This window comes from Plectropomus leopardus, chromosome 14, assembly GCF_026936395.1.
Source record: "Plectropomus leopardus strain MGB_pleo_1.0 chromosome 14, ASM2693639v1, whole genome shotgun sequence".
Taxonomy (NCBI): domain Eukaryota; kingdom Metazoa; phylum Chordata; class Actinopteri; order Perciformes; family Serranidae; genus Plectropomus; species Plectropomus leopardus.
Genome location: NC_142189.1, coordinates 6,524,679 through 6,544,448, shown reverse-complemented (window position 1 = coordinate 6,544,448; position 19,770 = coordinate 6,524,679). Strand labels below are relative to the sequence as shown.

Here is a 19,770-nt window from a genome sequence, read left to right as displayed (position 1 = left end):
AAATTCAGTTTTTTGAGATTTTTGTAACATGAAAGCATTTATTTTTTTACCAAATTTTGCTATTTTGCTTGTTATTAAACTATATGTATTCATTTTTCAAGGCAACTCTTTCTGAGTTTGAAACTGCTTTCTACTTCTCTGGTGCTTTGTTTATTGAAAGATGCTATTTAAATAAACTAAAATAAACTTCAATTTTCAAATACTTAAAAGTCTGTGCCGATATGTTTGCTAATCCACTACTTTAATTTCTTGTTCTCAACTGAAGTTTTAGATCGAGTTTCAGTGGGGATGTTTTTAACATGTTTCTTTACATACAGAATTGTTTTTACATATATTTTGTACTATTCTGATGAACTGCTGTGGGCTGATGACAGTATTTTGCCTTTTTTATGTATGCAGATACATAAGAAAAATGACTAACTGAATCTTAAAATGCTGCTATGAATGCAGTGGACAAATGAACTTATTTAATCATAATTATCTAGAAAAAAAACTCTTTAAGTGCCTGAACAGGAGGCCATAATGGACTAAATGAAGAATGCAGAATAATAGAGTATTTAGGGAAATTAAAAAATGTCAGGTTCTGTTTTAACATGTCTGTGGTCAGAATCTCAAATACATTGGCAGTGTGACACCCGACAATGAATTCAATATTACATATGCTGGCTAAAGATATGTGACTCGAGAAGAGATGTGGGTGCAGCATCATGTGATACTCCAACCTGCAGCACTGAACTGAAATAACTATCAGCTGTAGTGTTTGTAGATATCTGATAAATTACATAAAAATAACTACTAAACAAAGCCTGAAGTGATCCAACTTGCAGTATTTTTACACCAGCAGGGGGCAACAAACCCACACAAATTACACCTCCATTGACTTCCTCAAGGGAATAATGTGACCCCCTCTGTGTGATGAAGTTAAAGCTACGGTGCAGTCTCCTCCCTGACGCCTCCCCCGTTCATTAAACTGCAAAAGAGACGCACTATTGTGCACAAGTTTTTAGCTAACAGGACTCCGGAAAACTCTGGCATATCTAAACTTCTCTAACATGATATTTGTTTTTTTTATATTCTGTTTTCTTCATCTGCCTGAAAATAATGGTGAGAAACATAATAAAATTCCATAAAGAGCAAAACACTACACAGGTAATAACTTGCATATTTAAAATTTTGTCTGTTTTTTCCACAGGTGCCTCTAACAGTGACAGAGTCTCCCAAACACCTCCGTTTATCATTAAGAAAACGGGTGAACCTTTCGCCAATAACAATATCAGCTGTTCACACAGCATACCAAATTATGAAGTCATTCTCTGGTACAAACAGGACCAACATAAAGCTCTAAAGCTCCTGGGATATATGAATGTAAATTTTGAGAATATCGAGGTTGACGTTACAGGAAAAATCAGCATTGACGGAGACGGCCGCACAACATCACGCCTCAGCGTTTCTGATCTTTCATTTAATGACAGCGGTGTGTATTTCTGTGCTGCCAGTCAGCACAGTGCTGCAGATTCCTCTCAAGTCAATACAAAAACTCTCCTTTATCATCTGCGGAGAGACGACGTGCAGGCTGCTCAGCACCTGCAGACAGCCTCCATCTACACCTTGGTGGTTTTATCAACTGTTTTAACCTCCTCTGAAACTTGACTCTTTATGTGACCTATGAAGTAAAGATTCTAATATAAATGTGAACATTACTGATTAACTGTGGGAATGATATGACTTGAGTTATTTCGAAAGACTACCTCATGCAGTTATTTTTTGTATAAGAGTAAAAAAACATCCCTGTCAATAATCCAAAGTCTGCACTTATCACTGTGATTTTTCCCCCATAAAATTCTTAACAACTGATTCATGTATTGTCAATAAGTTTTTACCAACTAACTGAAGGGGACCTCCAGTATTAAGTATACTGCACCTTGAGTGATTTGTAGATTTGTAGAGAGCAGCTTCACATGATCACGTCACAATGACACTCCCCCCTGCAGGTCTTTATGTCTCTGTAATTGTCTGAGGTCAGTAGTTTGTGTCAAACAGAATATGGAAATTACAATCACCAAACAACACCTCCTCACACTGTCCGTCTTTTTGCTCTGGACTTCAGGTAGTTCACAATTAAATCAAACTATGGACTCTAGTTTCAAGTTTGTGCTCTCATTAGATCAAATTATTTGTGGTAACTTTTACTGCTTCGGCCACAGGTCTAACTGATGGAAACGATGTCACCCAGACGGACATACTGTGGGCAGACGAGGGAAACGAAGCAACAATGAACTGCAGCCACACAAAGGGTGCTGACTTCCTCCAGATGTACTGGTACAGACAGCTGCCAGGACAAACAATGAATCTAATCGTGTTCACAAGAAGCGGCATTGAAGATCATGATTTTGGAAAACTCAGCAAAGAAAAATTTGCAGCCACCAAGCCTGATGTTGAGACCGGGACATTCACAGTGAAGAATCTGGAGCCAGAAGATAAAGGCTTGTATTTCTGTGCTGTGAGCAAACACAGTGATCCAGACACATTCAACAGCTGAACAAAAACTCAGTGCACTATTTGCACCACTGTTTCAAAAACGTATTATCTCACATACTTTAGGAGACCTCCACGACCACAAACACTCCCAGTAACACTTTGATTCAGCAGGTGGGTTTTGATGCAGCGGCAAACAGCATCAAAGAACATCACAGATGATATTAACACTCCCACCTGAAACTGTTTACACTGACAGATGAGACATGATCTGATATGATAGCATCATATTTCAATTACTGTTGTGGATTAACGGTAAAGTATTACAGCCTGCAACTGACGTTTTTTCAATGTTGACAACAGAAGTTCACAATGGTCAGCTGTATGAGAGGAAAACTTTCCACACATGGTAATATTTCCTGTAATGTACAGAGGTTTTACTGATGGGAGTGATGTCACCCAGTCTGCTGTACTGTGGGAAAACCAAGACGGCAATGCAACAATACACTGCAGCCACACCAAGGGTGATTTACACTACCAGATGTACTGGTACAGACAGCTTTTTGCCGATACCTGACACGCAGGTATAAAAACAACTCATTTGGCCGATAACAATACCGATATCAATATATCCACTTTTTTCCCACCTAATTTTAGTGATCATTAATTCTCCTCTGTAGTAGAATTACCATTATATTATACTCTTATCGTGATGGCCCACCAGCAGATGGAGTGTGTGTAATATTCATTCACTGTGCAAAATAAGAAAAAAAATCAAGTTAGGGTTGATGTTTTTTAAATGTTCACTTTGTCATTAATAAAATATAAATTGGTAAGTGATATTGCAGAAATCAGCATGTTGGCCGATTCCAATATTTCATTTTAAAGCCAATATCTGCCATTACCGATGGTGTGCCGATACTATCAAACATCCCTGATGGAAATATGATATTGATAAGATTTGGTCTCAAAAGGACTTCGAGTAATGATTATAATCATTCGGTGATAATATTCTCTACTAATCTCAAAACCCAAGATGACATCTTCAGAGTACTTGTTTTGTCCATCCAACAGCAAAATATATTAAGATGATAACAATTAACAGTAATGGAGACAAATACATAGGTTTTGCATTTTTGCTTGAAAAACGACTGAAAGTGTTAAAAGATTATCAAAATAGTTGCAGATGACTCTTGTCGATCGTGTCATGTTCAGATTTTTAAATAATATGAAGAAATGTGCACACATTAACTCATACATTCATATTCACTGACAAGACCCTGCAAGTGTTCAAACATTAGTTCATCACGGGACAATTTAACCGTTCAATGAAAGCCTGATGAGCAAAAGTCAAACAGCTTTAAACATTTTAATTGATATGTCTGTGAACAGTCTGTTACATATATTATCAGAAAGACTCACAAACTGCTGCACTGGTTTGTGAATATCTGATGTGTGGAGTCCAATTTTACCTGACTTTCACTCACTGACCCCTGCAGGGGGAGACAAACCTCTGCAAATTAAAGACATCCAGCTCCATAGATTACAACACCAACACAGTGCTATCCTGTTGATGAAGTGAAAGCTGTGTTGCAGGTAATTGGCACCTCCCGTGTTTGTATTAACAGTAATAGTGATGTGCCGTCGTCTGCAGGTACTGAGCTGAAACAAAAGCCGACAGCAGTCTCATATTTAAATGATGATGTTTCTGGTCTTTGTATTTTGTTTCCTTCATCTGCCGGGGAATAATGGTGAGTATTTCCAACAGATAAGACACTGTACAGCTACTAATGTCACTATTTATTTTAACATCTGCTCTTTTTCCACAGGTGCCTCTTACAGCGACAGAGTCTTCCAAACACCTCCTTCCATCATAAAGAAAACTGGTGAATCTGTTACCAGTGAGATCAACTGCTCACACAGCATAACAAATTTTGATCAAATTCTCTGGTACAAACAAGACAAACAAGACAAACAAGAAGCTCTAAAGTTTCTGGGATATCTGAATCTGAACTTTCAATACCCTGAGGAGGACGTGAAAGGAAAAATCAGCTTTGACGGAGATGGCCGCACACAATCACGTCTCAGTGTTTCTGATCTTTCGTTAAATGACAGCGGTGTATATTTCTGTGCTGCCAGTCAGCACAGTGCTGCAGATTCGCCTCACGTCAATACAAAAACTTTATCATCTGCAGAGATGACATGTTGAGCCCCCTAAACACCTGCAGACAGCCTCCATCTAAACTGAGCCTTTGATGGTTTCATCAACTGTTTAATTGTCACCCACAGTTCAACAATGTGAAGCTCTGGTAAAAAGAAGACCATATTTTTGAGTGCTGTAATTTATTTTCATCTTCACTGTTAGCCTTTCACTTGCTGCTCTCTTCCTAAATATGATTCTCTTGTTGCCTTTGGTGCAGTCATGCTGCAGTTGTGCACATTGTTTTGGGCAGACCTCCCTCGACTACAAAATAAGAAATAAAGGCTAAGAACCTGAGTCTGCCTGTCAAACCTGTACACCTGTAATCTGAAATAAATCTTTACCTTATTCATCTGTTTCTCCTGACTGAATTACAGTTGTCGTAATCCTTGCATGTGCAAATTAGGGCTAAGTGGTGTGCCAAAAAATGGCACAGTCACATGTGACTAAATGAACTTGATCGGAGCCCTGCAGATACCAAAACACACATGCTTCACCTGCTCACACTACTGTTAAAACTGTTAAAAGCTGAACTGTTACAGCTGCACAGTCAAAGGTGTTGTTAAAGGTAACATTCATCAACTGTAGGGGGACCTTCAGTATCACTCATACTTCCATCTACACTAAGACGGAGGATTTTTTTGCAGTGACACTCCCACACGCAGCTTTTCATATGGACAATAGTATCAGACTCTAGCAGTTTGTTGAACATGGATATTATCATCAATAAAGACCACATAATATTGTGATTTATTTTTCTGTGGACTTCAGGTAATTTACAATAAAATCAGCTGTTTATAATCATTTTTTACTTTAAATTTCATTAAAAACTATTGGTGGTGGTGGGGGGGGAGTTCTCATTGATATCAATTAACAGTAAAATCCACAATAAGAGAAGGTTTATATTTGGTCATTTTTATAAATGTTATACACACAGGTCTAACTGATGGACGTGATGTCATCCAGACCTCCATACTGTGTGAAAAACAGGATGAAGATGCAACAATGACCTGCAGCCACACAAAGGCTTCTAACTATTACGACATGTACAGGTACAGACAGCTGCCCAGAGAAACAATGGAGCACATAGTGTACACATCGTCCCTCAGAGACGATCACGATTTTGGAGAATTCAGCAAAGATAAATTTGCAGCCACCTGGCCTGATGCTCAGAGTGGGACATTCACAGTGAGGAATCTGGAGCCAGAAGATAAAGGCTTGTATTTCTGTGCTGTGAGTCAACACAGTGATACAGACACATTCAACAGCTGAACAAAAACGCACACTGCACTGTTAACACTGCTGTTACAATTATCTCATGTACTGCAGGGGGACCTTGAGTACCACAAACACTCACAGTTACACTTTAATTCATCATGTGTGTTTTGATACAACAACTGACAGGTTCAGAGATCGTCATAGAAAATACTGACACTCCCACCTACAACTCTTCATATCTCTATGAACACACTGACAAACGTACAGGAGACTCTGACTTCCAGAACATGGACATGATTAGACATCGATGCCTCAGCTTTTTAATATCTCTTCTCTGGATAAAAGGTGAATCACATTAAGAACTCATTGCTTTACAATGTAAAACTATTATTTTTTGGATGACAGCAGAGGAAGAGAATGTTTCATTAGTGCTCTACACTACTAACTAGACTTAATGTGATCTACAATAAAATCAACTCTGATCTCGGATTTAGAAATTAAACTCTTAAATAAGTTATTTGTATTTTTTTGTCATCTTACAAAACTTTATCATGTCAAACTGAAGTTGTGGAATAATCAGAAGTGTGTATGTTTTATTGTTATGCACACAGGTCTTGTTGATGGAAGTGATGTTACCCAAACTCCCATACTGTGGGTAAAACAGGGTGAAGGTGCAACAATGAACTGCAGACACACAAAGGGTGGCAGCTATTTCTACATGTACTGGTACAGACAGCTGCCAGGAGAAACTATGAAACAGATCGTGTTCACAAGAAGCGGCAATGAAGATCATGATTTTGGAAAATTTAGCAAAGAAAAATTTGCAGCCACCAAGCCTGACGCTGAGAGTGGGACATTCACAGTGAAGAATCTGGAGCCAAAAGATAAAGGCTTGTATTTCTGTGCTGTGAGTGAACACAGTGATACAGACACATTCAACAGCTGAACAAAAACCTCAGCGCACTGTTGGCACATTTATCAGTGAGTCTGTTTATCTGCTGTGCTGTAGGGGGACCTCGAGTACAATTGCAGAATATAACATTACAGCGTCACTCCCACCTCTAACTTTTAGTGTGTCAGCTGTAACACCACACCTCCAATCACTCACCTCCCACCACAAAAAACTATTTCCTTTACAAACATGGCACAAAACACATCTGTGAATAGAGAGGATACATTTTTTGACAATCAAAAGCCCCTCAAGATGATCCCTTTCACTATCAGAATATAATTCATTTAGTCCAGGCGTGGGCAACCTGTGGCTCTGGAGCCACATGTGGGTCTTTTGCCCCTCTCCAGTGGCTCCTGTGTCTCTGAATAAAAATTATATGGAAATGAATAGCAATTATTTTTTAAAGATTTTCACTCAATGTTATCGCTGTTTTAGGCCTAAAATTACTCTTGCATTTTTCAGTTGCAAAAATGTGTAGCCTGTACGCAGAATATGAAAATGTATTAGCATTTCAGTAACTACACTATGCATCATATTTCTGTGGCCTTAGTGCCTTTTTGCTTGTTTTGACAAATTTCAAAAAGTAGTGGGCGGTCCTGGATCAAAAAAGCTTGATTTGCTATGAATTCCAAATCCAAGATAGGAGAAGTCTCGGAGGAATATGGAGACATTAATAATGCATGGATAGATCTGTTAATTTTTATCACCAACGCTGCAAAGTTAATGTAACCAAAAATAATAAACAGTGGTAAAATACATTAATGCATGCTCATATAGAGCCAGTAATAATATTGATAGGCTAATTTTGACTAAATGTATTGTGTTACCTTCATTTTAAGTATCCAACATGTTTTGCGGCTTAGGATAGATTTTTTTTTTCTTTTTGGACCAAAAATGGCTCTTTTGATAGCAAAGGTTGCCGACCCCTGATTTAGTCCAACAACGCTAAGCTGGAAGGAGCCAGTTTGGCACGCAGAAGTCTCCAGGGCCCTGCTCTATGAGCCACACAGTGAAGAAGCATGTGCCAGTCATCTGGGTAATTTGTACGCAGCAGTTGAGCTAAGCTAAGCTAAGCTCTGCCTAAAACACTGTATCAAGTTCTCTTTATACATCTATGATTCAGACATTACCAAACATGTATTTGCATACAATTTTTTTTTTTAAAAAAGATAAGAATTCATTTTTTTACAAGCTAACACACAGCCGAAAAAACAACTATTAGCATATTTTTAGACTAGAAATATCATGTAGTGCAGTGTAAGCATGGTAGTTTACCTGAAGTCAGGTAACAGAAAAACACTGGGAAGCAGCTACGTCTAATTCATGGATGTTTTCTCATGCTGTTAAAGGTATTTTAATGTCAGTAATCTTTTTAATGCATGGGGTAAAACAGGCCAATATTTTTTAATTATTCCCAACTGAGAAACAAACTTGAAAAAGAAAAAGACATACATACTGTGTACTTACAGTGTGCACAGTACAATTACTTTGTTTATTATCAGACTTATCGATTGACTCTTGAAAATGCATTATGAACTATATGCTAACAGTTTGACTTAATATAAAAATTAATTGTCAAAAAAAGTAATGCTCTCACAAAATTAAAAAAAAATGCACTGCTTCTTCTATTTAATCCAAACTTCTGCTGTACTTCCAACAAACAAGCATATACAGTAATCTATTGTACCATAATGCCAAGTTCATTTTAGGGTTTTGTTATCTTGTTTCCAGTCATAAGGTGGCAGCACAGTATGTGTGTTGGGTGCAGTGGCAGCTCAGGAAGACTGCAATTCATTATGTCCCCACCCAACAACAAACATGTTTCCTGATGGGGAAGTTTACCCAGCATGAGTAACATATTCAGTAGAGCTGCACATACAGGGATGAAAACACGGTACAGTTAATAAGGATGTTCTTAAATTCAGCCACAGAGCAGAACACAATGATTATCCTCTACTGCACAGCCCTAAATGTCATACTGGTTTCAGGTAATGTCACAGAAAGTTTTAGTTTGTCATCTAAAATTCTTATTCTTTATTTACATTTATGACGGCTAACCCTCATATACCATCACTGTATAATGTGTGTTTTCTGTTGATGCTCCCACAGGTTCCTCTCTCAGTGACAAAGTCCGCCAGACTCCAGCTCACATGTTAGTCAATGAGGGAGAAACAGCCAAAGTCGACTGTTCACACAGTATTGACAGCTACGATCGAATCCTCTGGTACAAACAATCAAACAGACAGCTACAGTTCCTGGGATACATGTTAGCAACCATGGATAACATAGAGAAGAATCAACGAGATGTGAAGATTGAAGGGAGCGCAAATAAAGACCAAACCTGCACATTAAAAATTGAAGCAGTCAGACTGAACAGCAGTGCAGTTTACTTCTGTGCTGCTAGTTTACACAGTGCTACATATCACTGCTCCTCAGTACAAAAACCTCTCACAGCCTCTTGCACCTGGGCCTCTTCAGTACATCAATACTCAGATCTTTATACAAAGACAGTGATGTAAGTTGTTAAAATGAAATATGAGCACAATGACACCATCCACCTCATGACTTGGGAGGGTTTACAGAAAAAAAGGTTGGACATACTGAGTATAACTGCTCTGAGTGTGATTTTCTTTCAGTATGGCCAAACACGCAGAAAAACACAACATGATAGTCTTATTCCTTTGCATTATTTTCCACACTATTCTGGTTGCAGGTAATGTCATGAAAATAGTTTACAGAAATTTCAATTGAAGTTTTTAACAAAAAAACGTCTAGATTTGCTTGTGGACATCCAGTCTTATATCCTGCTTTATTTACATTTACAGATTTGCATTATTTTACAGTTCATACTTTTGTATTTTTTTTTCATTTACCGATGTGTATTTTTAAAATGTATTTTGTCTGATGCTCCCACAGGTTCCTCTCTCAGTGACAAAGTCCATCAGACTCCAGCTGACATGTTAGTCAATGAGGGAGAAACAGCCAAAGTCGACTGTTCACACAGTATTGACACCTACAACCAAATACTCTGGTACAAACAATCAAAGAATAAAAACCTACAGTTCCTGGGATACATGTACAACAACAATGCAAATCCAGAAAATACTGGAGTGGCTGTAAGGATGGATGGGAACGCAAAGAAAGACCAGACCTGCACATTAACAATTGAAGGACTCGGCCTGAACAGCAGTGCAGTTTACTTCTGTGCTGCCAGGTTACACAGTGCTACATATCACTGCTCCTCAGTACAAAAACCTGCTCATCACACATTCTTTTATCTCTGTATTAAAGCTCACAGCTCTGTGCACCTGTACTCCTTCCTCTCACTTGACAGCAGTACATCAGTCTGCCATGCTCTTTCTACAGTAGCCCAGAACAGACAAACCAAACACTGGCTCTAGTTTTAGGCATATTAACAATTTTGTGTCAGCAACTGTACTTCTCCTAAACTCTTGGCACACAGGAGGAGTTTCAGTTGGTTGCAATCTGCAACTTCACCACTCGATGCCACTAACTCCTACACGTTAGACGTTAAAGAGGAGGAGAATGAACGATGAAACCCATCTCATGACGTGATGATGATTAGCTGAAAGGAGGGTTTTACTCAATGAGGAGGTTGTAAGGACTAAAAAAAACACAAAGACTCTCGGCAACAAGACTATTATCTTATATTCATCAATGTAATCAAACACTCAAAGAAAAATGATCATCTTCCTCCTGAGCATTACTTTTAACACACTTCTGGTTTCAGGTAATGTCATCAAAAATACTTCCATTTCTTTACATTTTCTTTCTCGTGTTTTTAAGTCTGTTTAGAGATCTTCCTGCATGTAGCCAGTCTAATATACAGCTGCTATTTCAACTGTGTTAGTCAATTTGTGGTAGTGGAAGTTTTATTTTGCTCAGTTCATTCAGTTCACCAGTGTTTATAATTATGTTGTATTTGTCTGATGCTCTGTTTGTCCTTTTCCACAGGTTCCTCTCTCAGTGACAAAGTCCACCAGACTCCAGCTCACATGTTAGTCAATGAGGGAGAAACAGCCAAAGTCGACTGTTCACACAGTATTGACAACTACAACCGAATCTTCTGGTACAAACAATCAAAGAATAAAAACCTACAGTTCCTGGGATACATGTATATCAACAATGCAAATCCAGAAAATACTGAATTGTCTATAAGGATGGATGGGAGCGCAAATAAAGACCAAACCTGCACATTAAAAATTGAAGCAGTCAGACTGAACAGCAGTGCAGTTTACTTCTGTGCTGCTAGTTTACACAGTGCTACATATCACTGCTCCTCAGTACAAAAACCTCTCACAGCCTCTTGCACCTGGGCCTCTTCAGTACATCAATACTCAGATCTTTATACAAAGACAGTGATGTAAGTTGTTAAAATGAAATATGAGCACAATGACACCACCCACCTCATGACTTGGGAGGGTTTACAGAAAAAAAGGTTGGACATACTGAGTATAACTGCTCTGAGTGTGATTTTCTTTCAGTATGGCCAAACACGCAGAAAAACACAACATGACAGTCTTATTCCTTTGCATTATTTTCCACACTATTCTGGTTGCAGGTAATGTCATGAAAATAGTTTTCAGAAATTTCAATTGAAGTTTTTAACAAATAAATGTCTAGATTTGCTTGTGGACATCCAGTCTTATATCCTGCTTTATTTACATTTACAGATTTGCATTATTTTAAAGTTTATACTTTTGTATTTTTTTTTACGTTTGCCTATGTTTATGCGTATGTTGCATTTTGTCTGATGCTTCCACAGGTTCCTCTCTCAGTGACAAAGTCCATCAGACTCCAGCTGACATGTACAACAAACCAGGAGAAACAGCCACAATCAGCTGTTCACACAGTATTGAAAGCTACGATCGAATACTCTGGTACAAACAATCAAAGAATAAATACCCACAGTTCCTGGGATACATGTATAAAAACAATGCAAATCCAGAAAATACTGGAGTGGCTGTAAGGATGGATGGGAACGCAGATAAAGACCAGACCTGCACATTAACAATTGAAGGACTCGGCCTGAACAGCAGTGCAGTTTACTTCTGTGCTGCCAGGTTACACAGTGCTACATATCACTGCTCCTCAGTACAAAAACCTGCTCATCACACATTCTTTTATCTCTGTATTAAAGCTCACAGCTCTGTGCACCTGTACTCCTTCCTCTCACTTGATAGCAGTACATCAGTCTGCCATGCTCTTTCTACAGTAGCCCAGAACAGACAAACCAAACACTGGCTCTAGTTTTAGGCATATTAACAATTTTGTGTCAGCAACTGTACTTCTCCTAAACTCTTGGCACACAGGAGGAGTTTCAGTTGGTTGCAATCTGCAACCTCACCACTCGATGCCACTAACTCCTACACATTAGACGTTAAAGAGGAGGAGAATGAACGATGAAACCCATCTCATGACGTGATGATGATTAGCTGAAAGGAGGGTTTTACTCAATGAGGAGGTTGTAAGGACTAAAAAAAACACAAAGACTCTCGGCAACAAGACTATTATCTTATATTCATCAATGTAATCAAACACTCAAAGAAAAATGATCATCTTCCTCCTGAGCATTACTTTTAACACACTTCTGGTTTCAGGTAATGTCATCAAAAATACTTCCATTTCTTTACATTTTCTTTCTCGTGTTTTTAAGTCTGTTTAGAGATCTTCCTGCATGTAGCCAGTCTAATATACAGCTGCTATTTCAACTGTGTTAGTCAATTTGTGTTCATGGAAGTTTTATTTTGCTCAGTTCATTCAGTTCACCAGTGTTTATAATTATGTTGTATTTGTCTGATGCTCTGTTTGTCCTTTTCCACAGGTTCCTCTCTAAGTGACAAAGTCCGCCAGACTCCAGCTCACATGTTAGTCAATGAGGGAGAAACAGCCAAAGTCGACTGTTCACACAGTATTGACAACTACGACCAAATCCTCTGGTACAAACAATCAAAGAATAAAAACCTACAGTTCCTGGGATACATGTATATCAACAATGCAAATCCAGAAAATACTGAATTGTCTATAAAGATGGATGGGAACGCAAATAAAGACCAGACCTGCACATTAAAAATTGAAGCAGTCAGACTGAACAGCAGTGCAGTTTACTTCTGTGCTGCTAGTTTACACAGTGCTACATATCACTGCTCCTCAGTACAAAAACCTCTCACAGCCTCTTGCACCTGGGCCTCTTCAGTACATCAATACTCAGATCTTTATACAAAGACAGTGATGTAAGTTGTTAAAATGAAATATGAGCACAATGACACCACCCACCTCATGACTTGGGAGGGTTTACAGAAAAAAAGGTTGGACATACTGAGTATAACTGCTCTGAGTGTGATTTTCTTTCAGTATGGCCAAACACGCAGAAAAACACAACATGATAGTCTTATTCCTTTGCATTATTTTCCACACTATTCTGGTTGCAGGTAATGTCATGAAAATAGTTTTCAGAAATTTCAATTGAAGTTTTTAACAAAAAAACGTCTAGATTTGCTTGTGGACATCCAGTCTTATATCCTGCTTTATTTACATTTACAGATTTGCATTATTTTACAGTTCATACTTTTGTATTTTTTTTACGTTTGCCTATGTTTATGCGTATGTTGCATTTTGTCTGATGCTTCCACAGGTTCCTCTCTCAGTGACAAAGTCCATCAGACTCCAGCTGACATGTACAACAAACCAGGAGAAACAGCCACAATCAGCTGTTCACACAGTATTGACACCTACAACCAAATACTCTGGTACAAACAATCAAAGAATAAATACCCACAGTTCCTGGGATACATGTTTAAAAACAATGCAAATCCAGAAAATACTGGAGTGGCTGTAAGGATGGATGGGAACGCAGATAAAGACCAGACCTGCACATTAACAATTGAAGGACTCGGCCTGAACAGCAGTGCAGTTTACTTCTGTGCTGCCAGGTTACACAGTGCTACATATCACTGCTCCTCAGTACAAAAACCTGCTCATCACACATTCTTTTATCTCTGTATTAAAGCTCACAGCTCTGTGCACCTGTACTCCTTCCTCTCACTTGACAGCAGTACATCAGTCTGCCATGCTCTTTCTACAGTAGCCCAGAACAGACAAACCAAACACTGGCTCTAGTTTTAGGCATATTAACAATTTTGTGTCAACAACTGTACTTCTCCTAAACTCTTGGCACACAGGAGGAGTTTCAGTTGGTTGCAATCTGCAACCTCACCACTCGATGCCACTAACTCCTACACGTTAGACGTTAAAGAGGAGGAGAATGAACGAGGAAACCCATCTCATGACGTGATGCTGATTAGCTGAAAGGAGGGTTTTACTCAATGAGGAGGTTGTAAGGACTCAAAAAGACACAAAGACTCTCGGCAACAAGACTATTATCTTATATTCATCAATGTAATCAAACACTCAAAGAAAAATGATCATCTTCCTCCTGAGCATTACTTTTAACACACTTCTGGTTTCAGGTAATGTCATCAAAAATACTTCCATTTCTTTACATTTTCTTTCTCGTGTTTTTAAGTCTGTTTAGAGATCTTCCTGCATGTAGCCAGTCTAATATACAGCTGCTATTTCAACTGTGTTAGTCAATTTGTGTTCGTGGAAGTTTTATTTTGCTCAGTTCATTCAGTTCACCAGTGTTTATAATTATGTTGTATTTGTCTGATGCTCTGTTTGTCCTTTTCCACAGGTTCCTCTCTCAGTGACAAAGTCCGCCAGACTCCAGCTCACATGTTAGTCAATGAGGGAGAAACAGCCAAAGTCGACTGTTCACACAGTATTGACAGCTACGATCGAATCCTCTGGTACAAACAATCAAACAGACAGCTACAGTTCCTGGGATACATGTTAGCAACCATGGATAACATAGAGAAGAATCAACGAGATGTGAAGATTGAAGGGAGCGCAAATAAAGACCAAACCTGCACATTAAAAATTGAAGCAGTCAGACTGAACAGCAGTGCAGTTTACTTCTGTGCTGCTAGTTTACACAGTGCTACATATCACTGCTCCTCAGTACAAAAACCTCTCACAGCCTCTTGCACCTGGGCCTCTTCAGTACATCAATACTCAGATCTTTATACAAAGACAGTGATGTAAGTTGTTAAAATGAAATATGAGCACAATGACACCACCCACCTCATGACTTGGGAGGGTTTACAGAAAAAAAGGTTGGACATACTGAGTATAACTGCTCTGAGTGTGATTTTCTTTCAGTATGGCCAAACACGCAGAAAAACACAACATGATAGTCTTATTCCTTTGCATTATTTTCCACACTATTCTGGTTGCAGGTAATGTCATGAAAATAGTTTTCAGAAATTTCAATTGAAGTTTTTAACAAAAAAACGTCTAGATTTGCTTGTGGACATCCAGTCTTATATCCTGCTTTATTTACATTTACAGATTTGCATTATTTTAAAGTTTATACTTTTGTATTATTTTTACGTTTGCCTATGTTTATGCGTATGTTGCATTTTGTCTGATGCTTCCACAGGTTCCTCTCTCAGTGACAAAGTCCATCAGACTCCAGCTGACATGTACAACAAACCAGGAGAAACAGCCACAATCAGCTGTTCACACAGTATTCAGAATTATGATACAATACTCTGGTACAAGCAAACAAAGAATAAATACCCACAGTTCCTGGGATACATGTTTAAAAACAATGCAAATCCAGAAAATACTGGAGTGGCTGTAAGGATGGATGGGAACGCAGATAAAGACCAGACCTGCACATTAACAATTGAAGGACTCGGCCTGAACAGCAGTGCAGTTTACTTCTGTGCTGCCAGGTTACACAGTGCTACATATCACTGCTCCTCAGTACAAAAACCTGCTCATCACACATTCTTTTATCTCTGTATTAAAGCTCACAGCTCTGTGCACCTGTACTCCTTCCTCTCACTTGATAGCAGTACATCAGTCTGCCATGCTCTTTCTACAGTAGCCCAGAACAGACAAACCAAACACTGACTCTAGTTTTAGGCATATTAACAATTTTGTGTCAACAACTGTACTTCTCCTAAACTCTTGGCACACAGGAGGAGTTTCAGTTGGTTGCAATCTGCAACTTCACCACTCGATGCCACTAACTCCTACACGTTAGACGTTAAAGAGGAGGAGAATGAACGATGAAACCCATCTCATGACGTGATGATGATTAGCTGAAAGGAGGGTTTTACTCAATGAGGAGGTTGTAAGGACTCAAAAAAACACAAAGACTCTCGGCAACAAGACTATTATCTTATATTCATCAATGTAATCAAACACTCAAAGAAAAATGATCATCTTCCTCCTGAGCATTACTTTTAACACACTTCTGGTTTCAGGTAATGTCATCAAAAATACTTCCATTTCTTTACATTTTCTTTCTCGTGTTTTTAAGTCTGTTTAGAGATCTTCCTGCATGTAGCCAGTCTAATATACAGCTGCTATTTCAACTGCGTTAGTCAATTTGTGTTCGTGGAAGTTTTATTTTGCTCAGTTCATTCAGTTCACCAGTGTTTATAATTATGTTGTATTTGTCTGATGCTCTGTTTATCCTTTTCCACAGGTTCCTCTCTAAGTGACAAAGTCCACCAGACTCCAGCTCACATGTTAGTCAATGAGGGAGAAACAGCCAAAGTCGACTGTTCACACAGTATTGACACCTACGATCGAATCTTCTGGTACAAACAATCAAACAGACAGCTACAGTTCCTGGGATACATGTTAGCAACCATGGATAACATAGAGAAGAATCAACGAGATGTGAAGATTGAAGGGAGCGCAAATAAAGACCAGACCTGCACATTAAAAATTGAAGCAGTCAGACTGAACAGCAGTGCAGTTTACTTCTGTGCTGCTAGTTTACACAGTGCTACATATCACTGCTCCTCAGTACAAAAACCTCTCACAGCCTCTTGCACCTGGGCCTCTTCAGTACATCAATACTCAGATCTTTATACAAAGACAGTGATGTAAGTTGTTAAAATGAAATATGAGCACAATGACACCACCCACCTCATGACTTGGGAGGGTTTACAGAAAAAAAGGTTGGACATACTGAGTATAACTGCTCTGAGTGTGATTTTCTTTCAGTATGGCCAAACACGCAGAAAAACACAACATGATAGTCTTATTCCTTTGCATTATTTTCCACACTATTCTGGTTGCAGGTAATGTCATGAAAATAGTTTTCAGAAATTTCAATTGAAGTTTTTAACAAAAAACTGTCCAGATTTGCTTGTGGACATCCAGTCTTATATCCTGCTTTATTTACATTTACAGATTTGCATTATTTTAAAGTTCATACTTTTGTATTTTTTTTACGTTTGCCTATGTTTATGCGTATGTTGCATTTTGTCTGCTGCTTCCACAGGTTCCTCTCTCAGTGACAAAGTCAATCAGACTCCAGCTGACATGTACAACAAACCAGGAGAAACAGCCACAATCAGCTGTTCACACAGTATTCAGAATTATGATACAATACTCTGGTACAAGCAAACAAAGAATAAATACCCACAGTTCCTGGGATACATGTATAACAACAATGCAAATCCAGAAAATACTGGAGTGGCTGTAAGGATGGATGGGAACGCAAAGAAAGACCAGACCTGCACATTAACAATTGAAGGACTCGGCCTGAACAGCAGTGCAGTTTACTTCTGTGCTGCCAGGTTACACAGTGCTACATATCACTGCTCCTCAGTACAAAAACCTGCTCATCACACATTCTTTTATCTCTGTATTAAAGCTCACAGCTCTGTGCACCTGTACTCCTTCCTCTCACTTGATAGCAGTACATCAGTCTGCCATGCTCTTTCTACAGTAGCCCAGAACAGACAAACCAAACACTGACTCTAGTTTTAGGCATATTAACAATTTCGTGTCAGCAACTGTACTTCTCCTAAACTCTTGGCACACAGGAGGAGTTTCAGTTGGTTGCAATCTGCAACCTCACCACTCGATGCCACTAACTCCTACACATTAGACGTTAAAGAGGAGGAGAATGAACGATGAAACCCATCTCATGACGTGATGCTGATTAGCTGAAAGGAGGGTTTTACTCAATGAGGAGGTTGTAAGGACTCAAAAAGACACAAAGACTCTCGGCAACAAGACTATTATCTTATATTCATCAATGTAATCAAACACTCAAAGAAAAATGATCATCTTCCTCCTGAGCATTACTTTTAACACACTTCTGGTTTCAGGTAATGTCATCAAAAATACTTCCATTTCTTTACATTTTCTTTCTCGTGTTTTTAAGTCTGTTTAGAGATCTTCCTGCATGTAGCCAGTCTAATATACAGCTGCTATTTCAACTGTGTTAGTCAATTTGTGTTCGTGGAAGTTTTATTTTGCTCAGTTCATTCAGTTCACCAGTGTTTATAATTATGTTGTATTTGTCTGATGCTCTGTTTATCCTTTTCCACAGGTTCCTCTCTCAGTGACAAAGTCCGCCAGACTCCAGCTCACATGTTAGTCAATGAGGGAGAAACAGCCAAAGTCGACTGTTCACACAGTATTGACAACTACAACCAAATCCTCTGGTACAAACAATCAAACAGACAGCTACAGTTCCTGGGATACATGTTAGCAACCATGGATAACATAGAGAAGAATCAACGAGATGTGAAGATTGAAGGGAGCGCAAATAAAGACCAAACCTGCACATTAAAAATTGAAGCAGTCAGACTGAACAGCAGTGCAGTTTACTTCTGTGCTGCTAGTTTACACAGTGCTACATATCACTGCTCCTCAGTACAAAAACCTCTCACAGCCTCTTGCACCTGGGCCTCTTCAGTACATCAATACTCAGATCTTTATACAAAGACAGTGATGTAAGTTGTTAAAATGAAATATGAGCACAATGACACCACCCACCTCATGACTTGGGAGGGTTTACAGAAAAAAAGGTTGGACATACTGAGTATAACTGCTCTGAGTGTGATTTTCTTTCAGTATGGCCAAACACGCAGAAAAACACAACATGATAGTCTTATTCCTTTGCATTATTTTCCACACTATTCTGGTTGCAGGTAATGTCATGAAAATAGTTTTCAGAAATTTCAATTTAAGTTTTTAACAAAAAACTGTCCAGATTTGCTTGTGGAGATCCAGTCTTATATCCTGCTTTATTTACATTTACAGATTTGCATTATTTTAAAGTTCATACTTTTGTATTTTTTTTACATTTGCCTATGTTTATGCGTATGTTGCATTTTGTCTGATGCTTCCACAGGTTCCTCTCTCAGTGACAAAGTCAATCAGACTCCAGCTGACATGTACAACAAACCAGGAGAAACAGCCACAATCAGCTGTTCACACAGTATTGACAGCTACAACCGAATCCTCTGGTACAAACAATCAAACACACAGCTACAGTTCCTGGGATACATGGTAGGAACCAGTGGAAACACAGAGACGAATCAACCAGACGTGAAGATTGAAGGGAGCGCGGATAAAGACCAAACCTGCACATTAAAAATTGAAGCAGTCAGACTGAACAGCAGTGCAGTTTACTTCTGTGCTGCTAGTTTACACAGTGCTACATATCACTGCTCCTCAGTACAAAAACCTCTCACAGCCTCTTGCACCTGTGTTCATTCCTCAGTATATCATAAATTAGATCTTTATATGAAGCCAGTGGTGTGTAAATGTGTGCTCATCAAAGCTGGAGTGGAGCTTCTGTCTCTTCCCTCTGGCCTTGAGAGTAATAAACTAAAAACGTGCGTCACTTCATAGCTTCAGCCAACGAGCTGCTGCTCCGTCACGACAGTCCGCCCCCCCCATTCCTTTTTTAAAAAAAACCATCAACATACATTGTTTCAGCAGAAAATGGCACGATCACGCACGTACAGATGAAGCATTAAGAAAACAAAACAAAAAGCAGTGCTAAACAAATCCAAGGCAC

General features: G+C 38.8%; 1 protein-coding gene and 2 long non-coding RNA genes across 3 annotated transcripts in view; 2 read left to right on the top strand and 1 right to left on the bottom strand.

The window, feature by feature from the left end:
• Positions 1 to 19,770, bottom strand: part of LOC148187409 (uncharacterized) — a 100,265-nt gene that overhangs the window by 65,703 nt on the left and 14,792 nt on the right. The gene's annotated exons all lie outside the window — the stretch shown is intronic.
• On the top strand, positions 1,648 to 4,795 carry LOC121953577 (uncharacterized). Its single transcript, XM_088087553.1, has 3 exons — positions 1,648 to 2,107; positions 2,205 to 2,513; positions 4,305 to 4,795. The coding sequence occupies exons 1-3, from the start codon at positions 2,044 to 2,046 to the stop codon at positions 4,682 to 4,684; spliced, it is 753 nt and encodes a 250-aa protein (XP_087943679.1). The 5' UTR covers positions 1,648 to 2,043; the 3' UTR covers positions 4,685 to 4,795.
• LOC148187410 (uncharacterized) lies at positions 13,167 to 15,009 on the top strand. Its single transcript, XR_015778638.1, has 3 exons — positions 13,167 to 13,297; positions 13,501 to 14,335; positions 14,560 to 15,009. It is a non-coding gene; the product is annotated as an uncharacterized LOC148187410 (long non-coding RNA).

Excerpts from the sequence above, each read along its gene's own strand:
- LOC121953577 (XM_088087553.1), top strand. The coding sequence starts at position 2,044 with ATGGAAATTACAATCACCAAACAACACCTCCTCACACTGTCCGTCTTT. Across the intron at positions 2,108-2,204 it reads CTTTTTGCTCTGGACTTCAG|GTCTAACTGATGGAAACGAT; the intron begins GTAGTTCACAAT and ends CTTCGGCCACAG. Across the intron at positions 2,514-4,304 it reads CTGTGCTGTGAGCAAACACA|GTGCCTCTTACAGCGACAGA; the intron begins GTGATCCAGACA and ends CTTTTTCCACAG.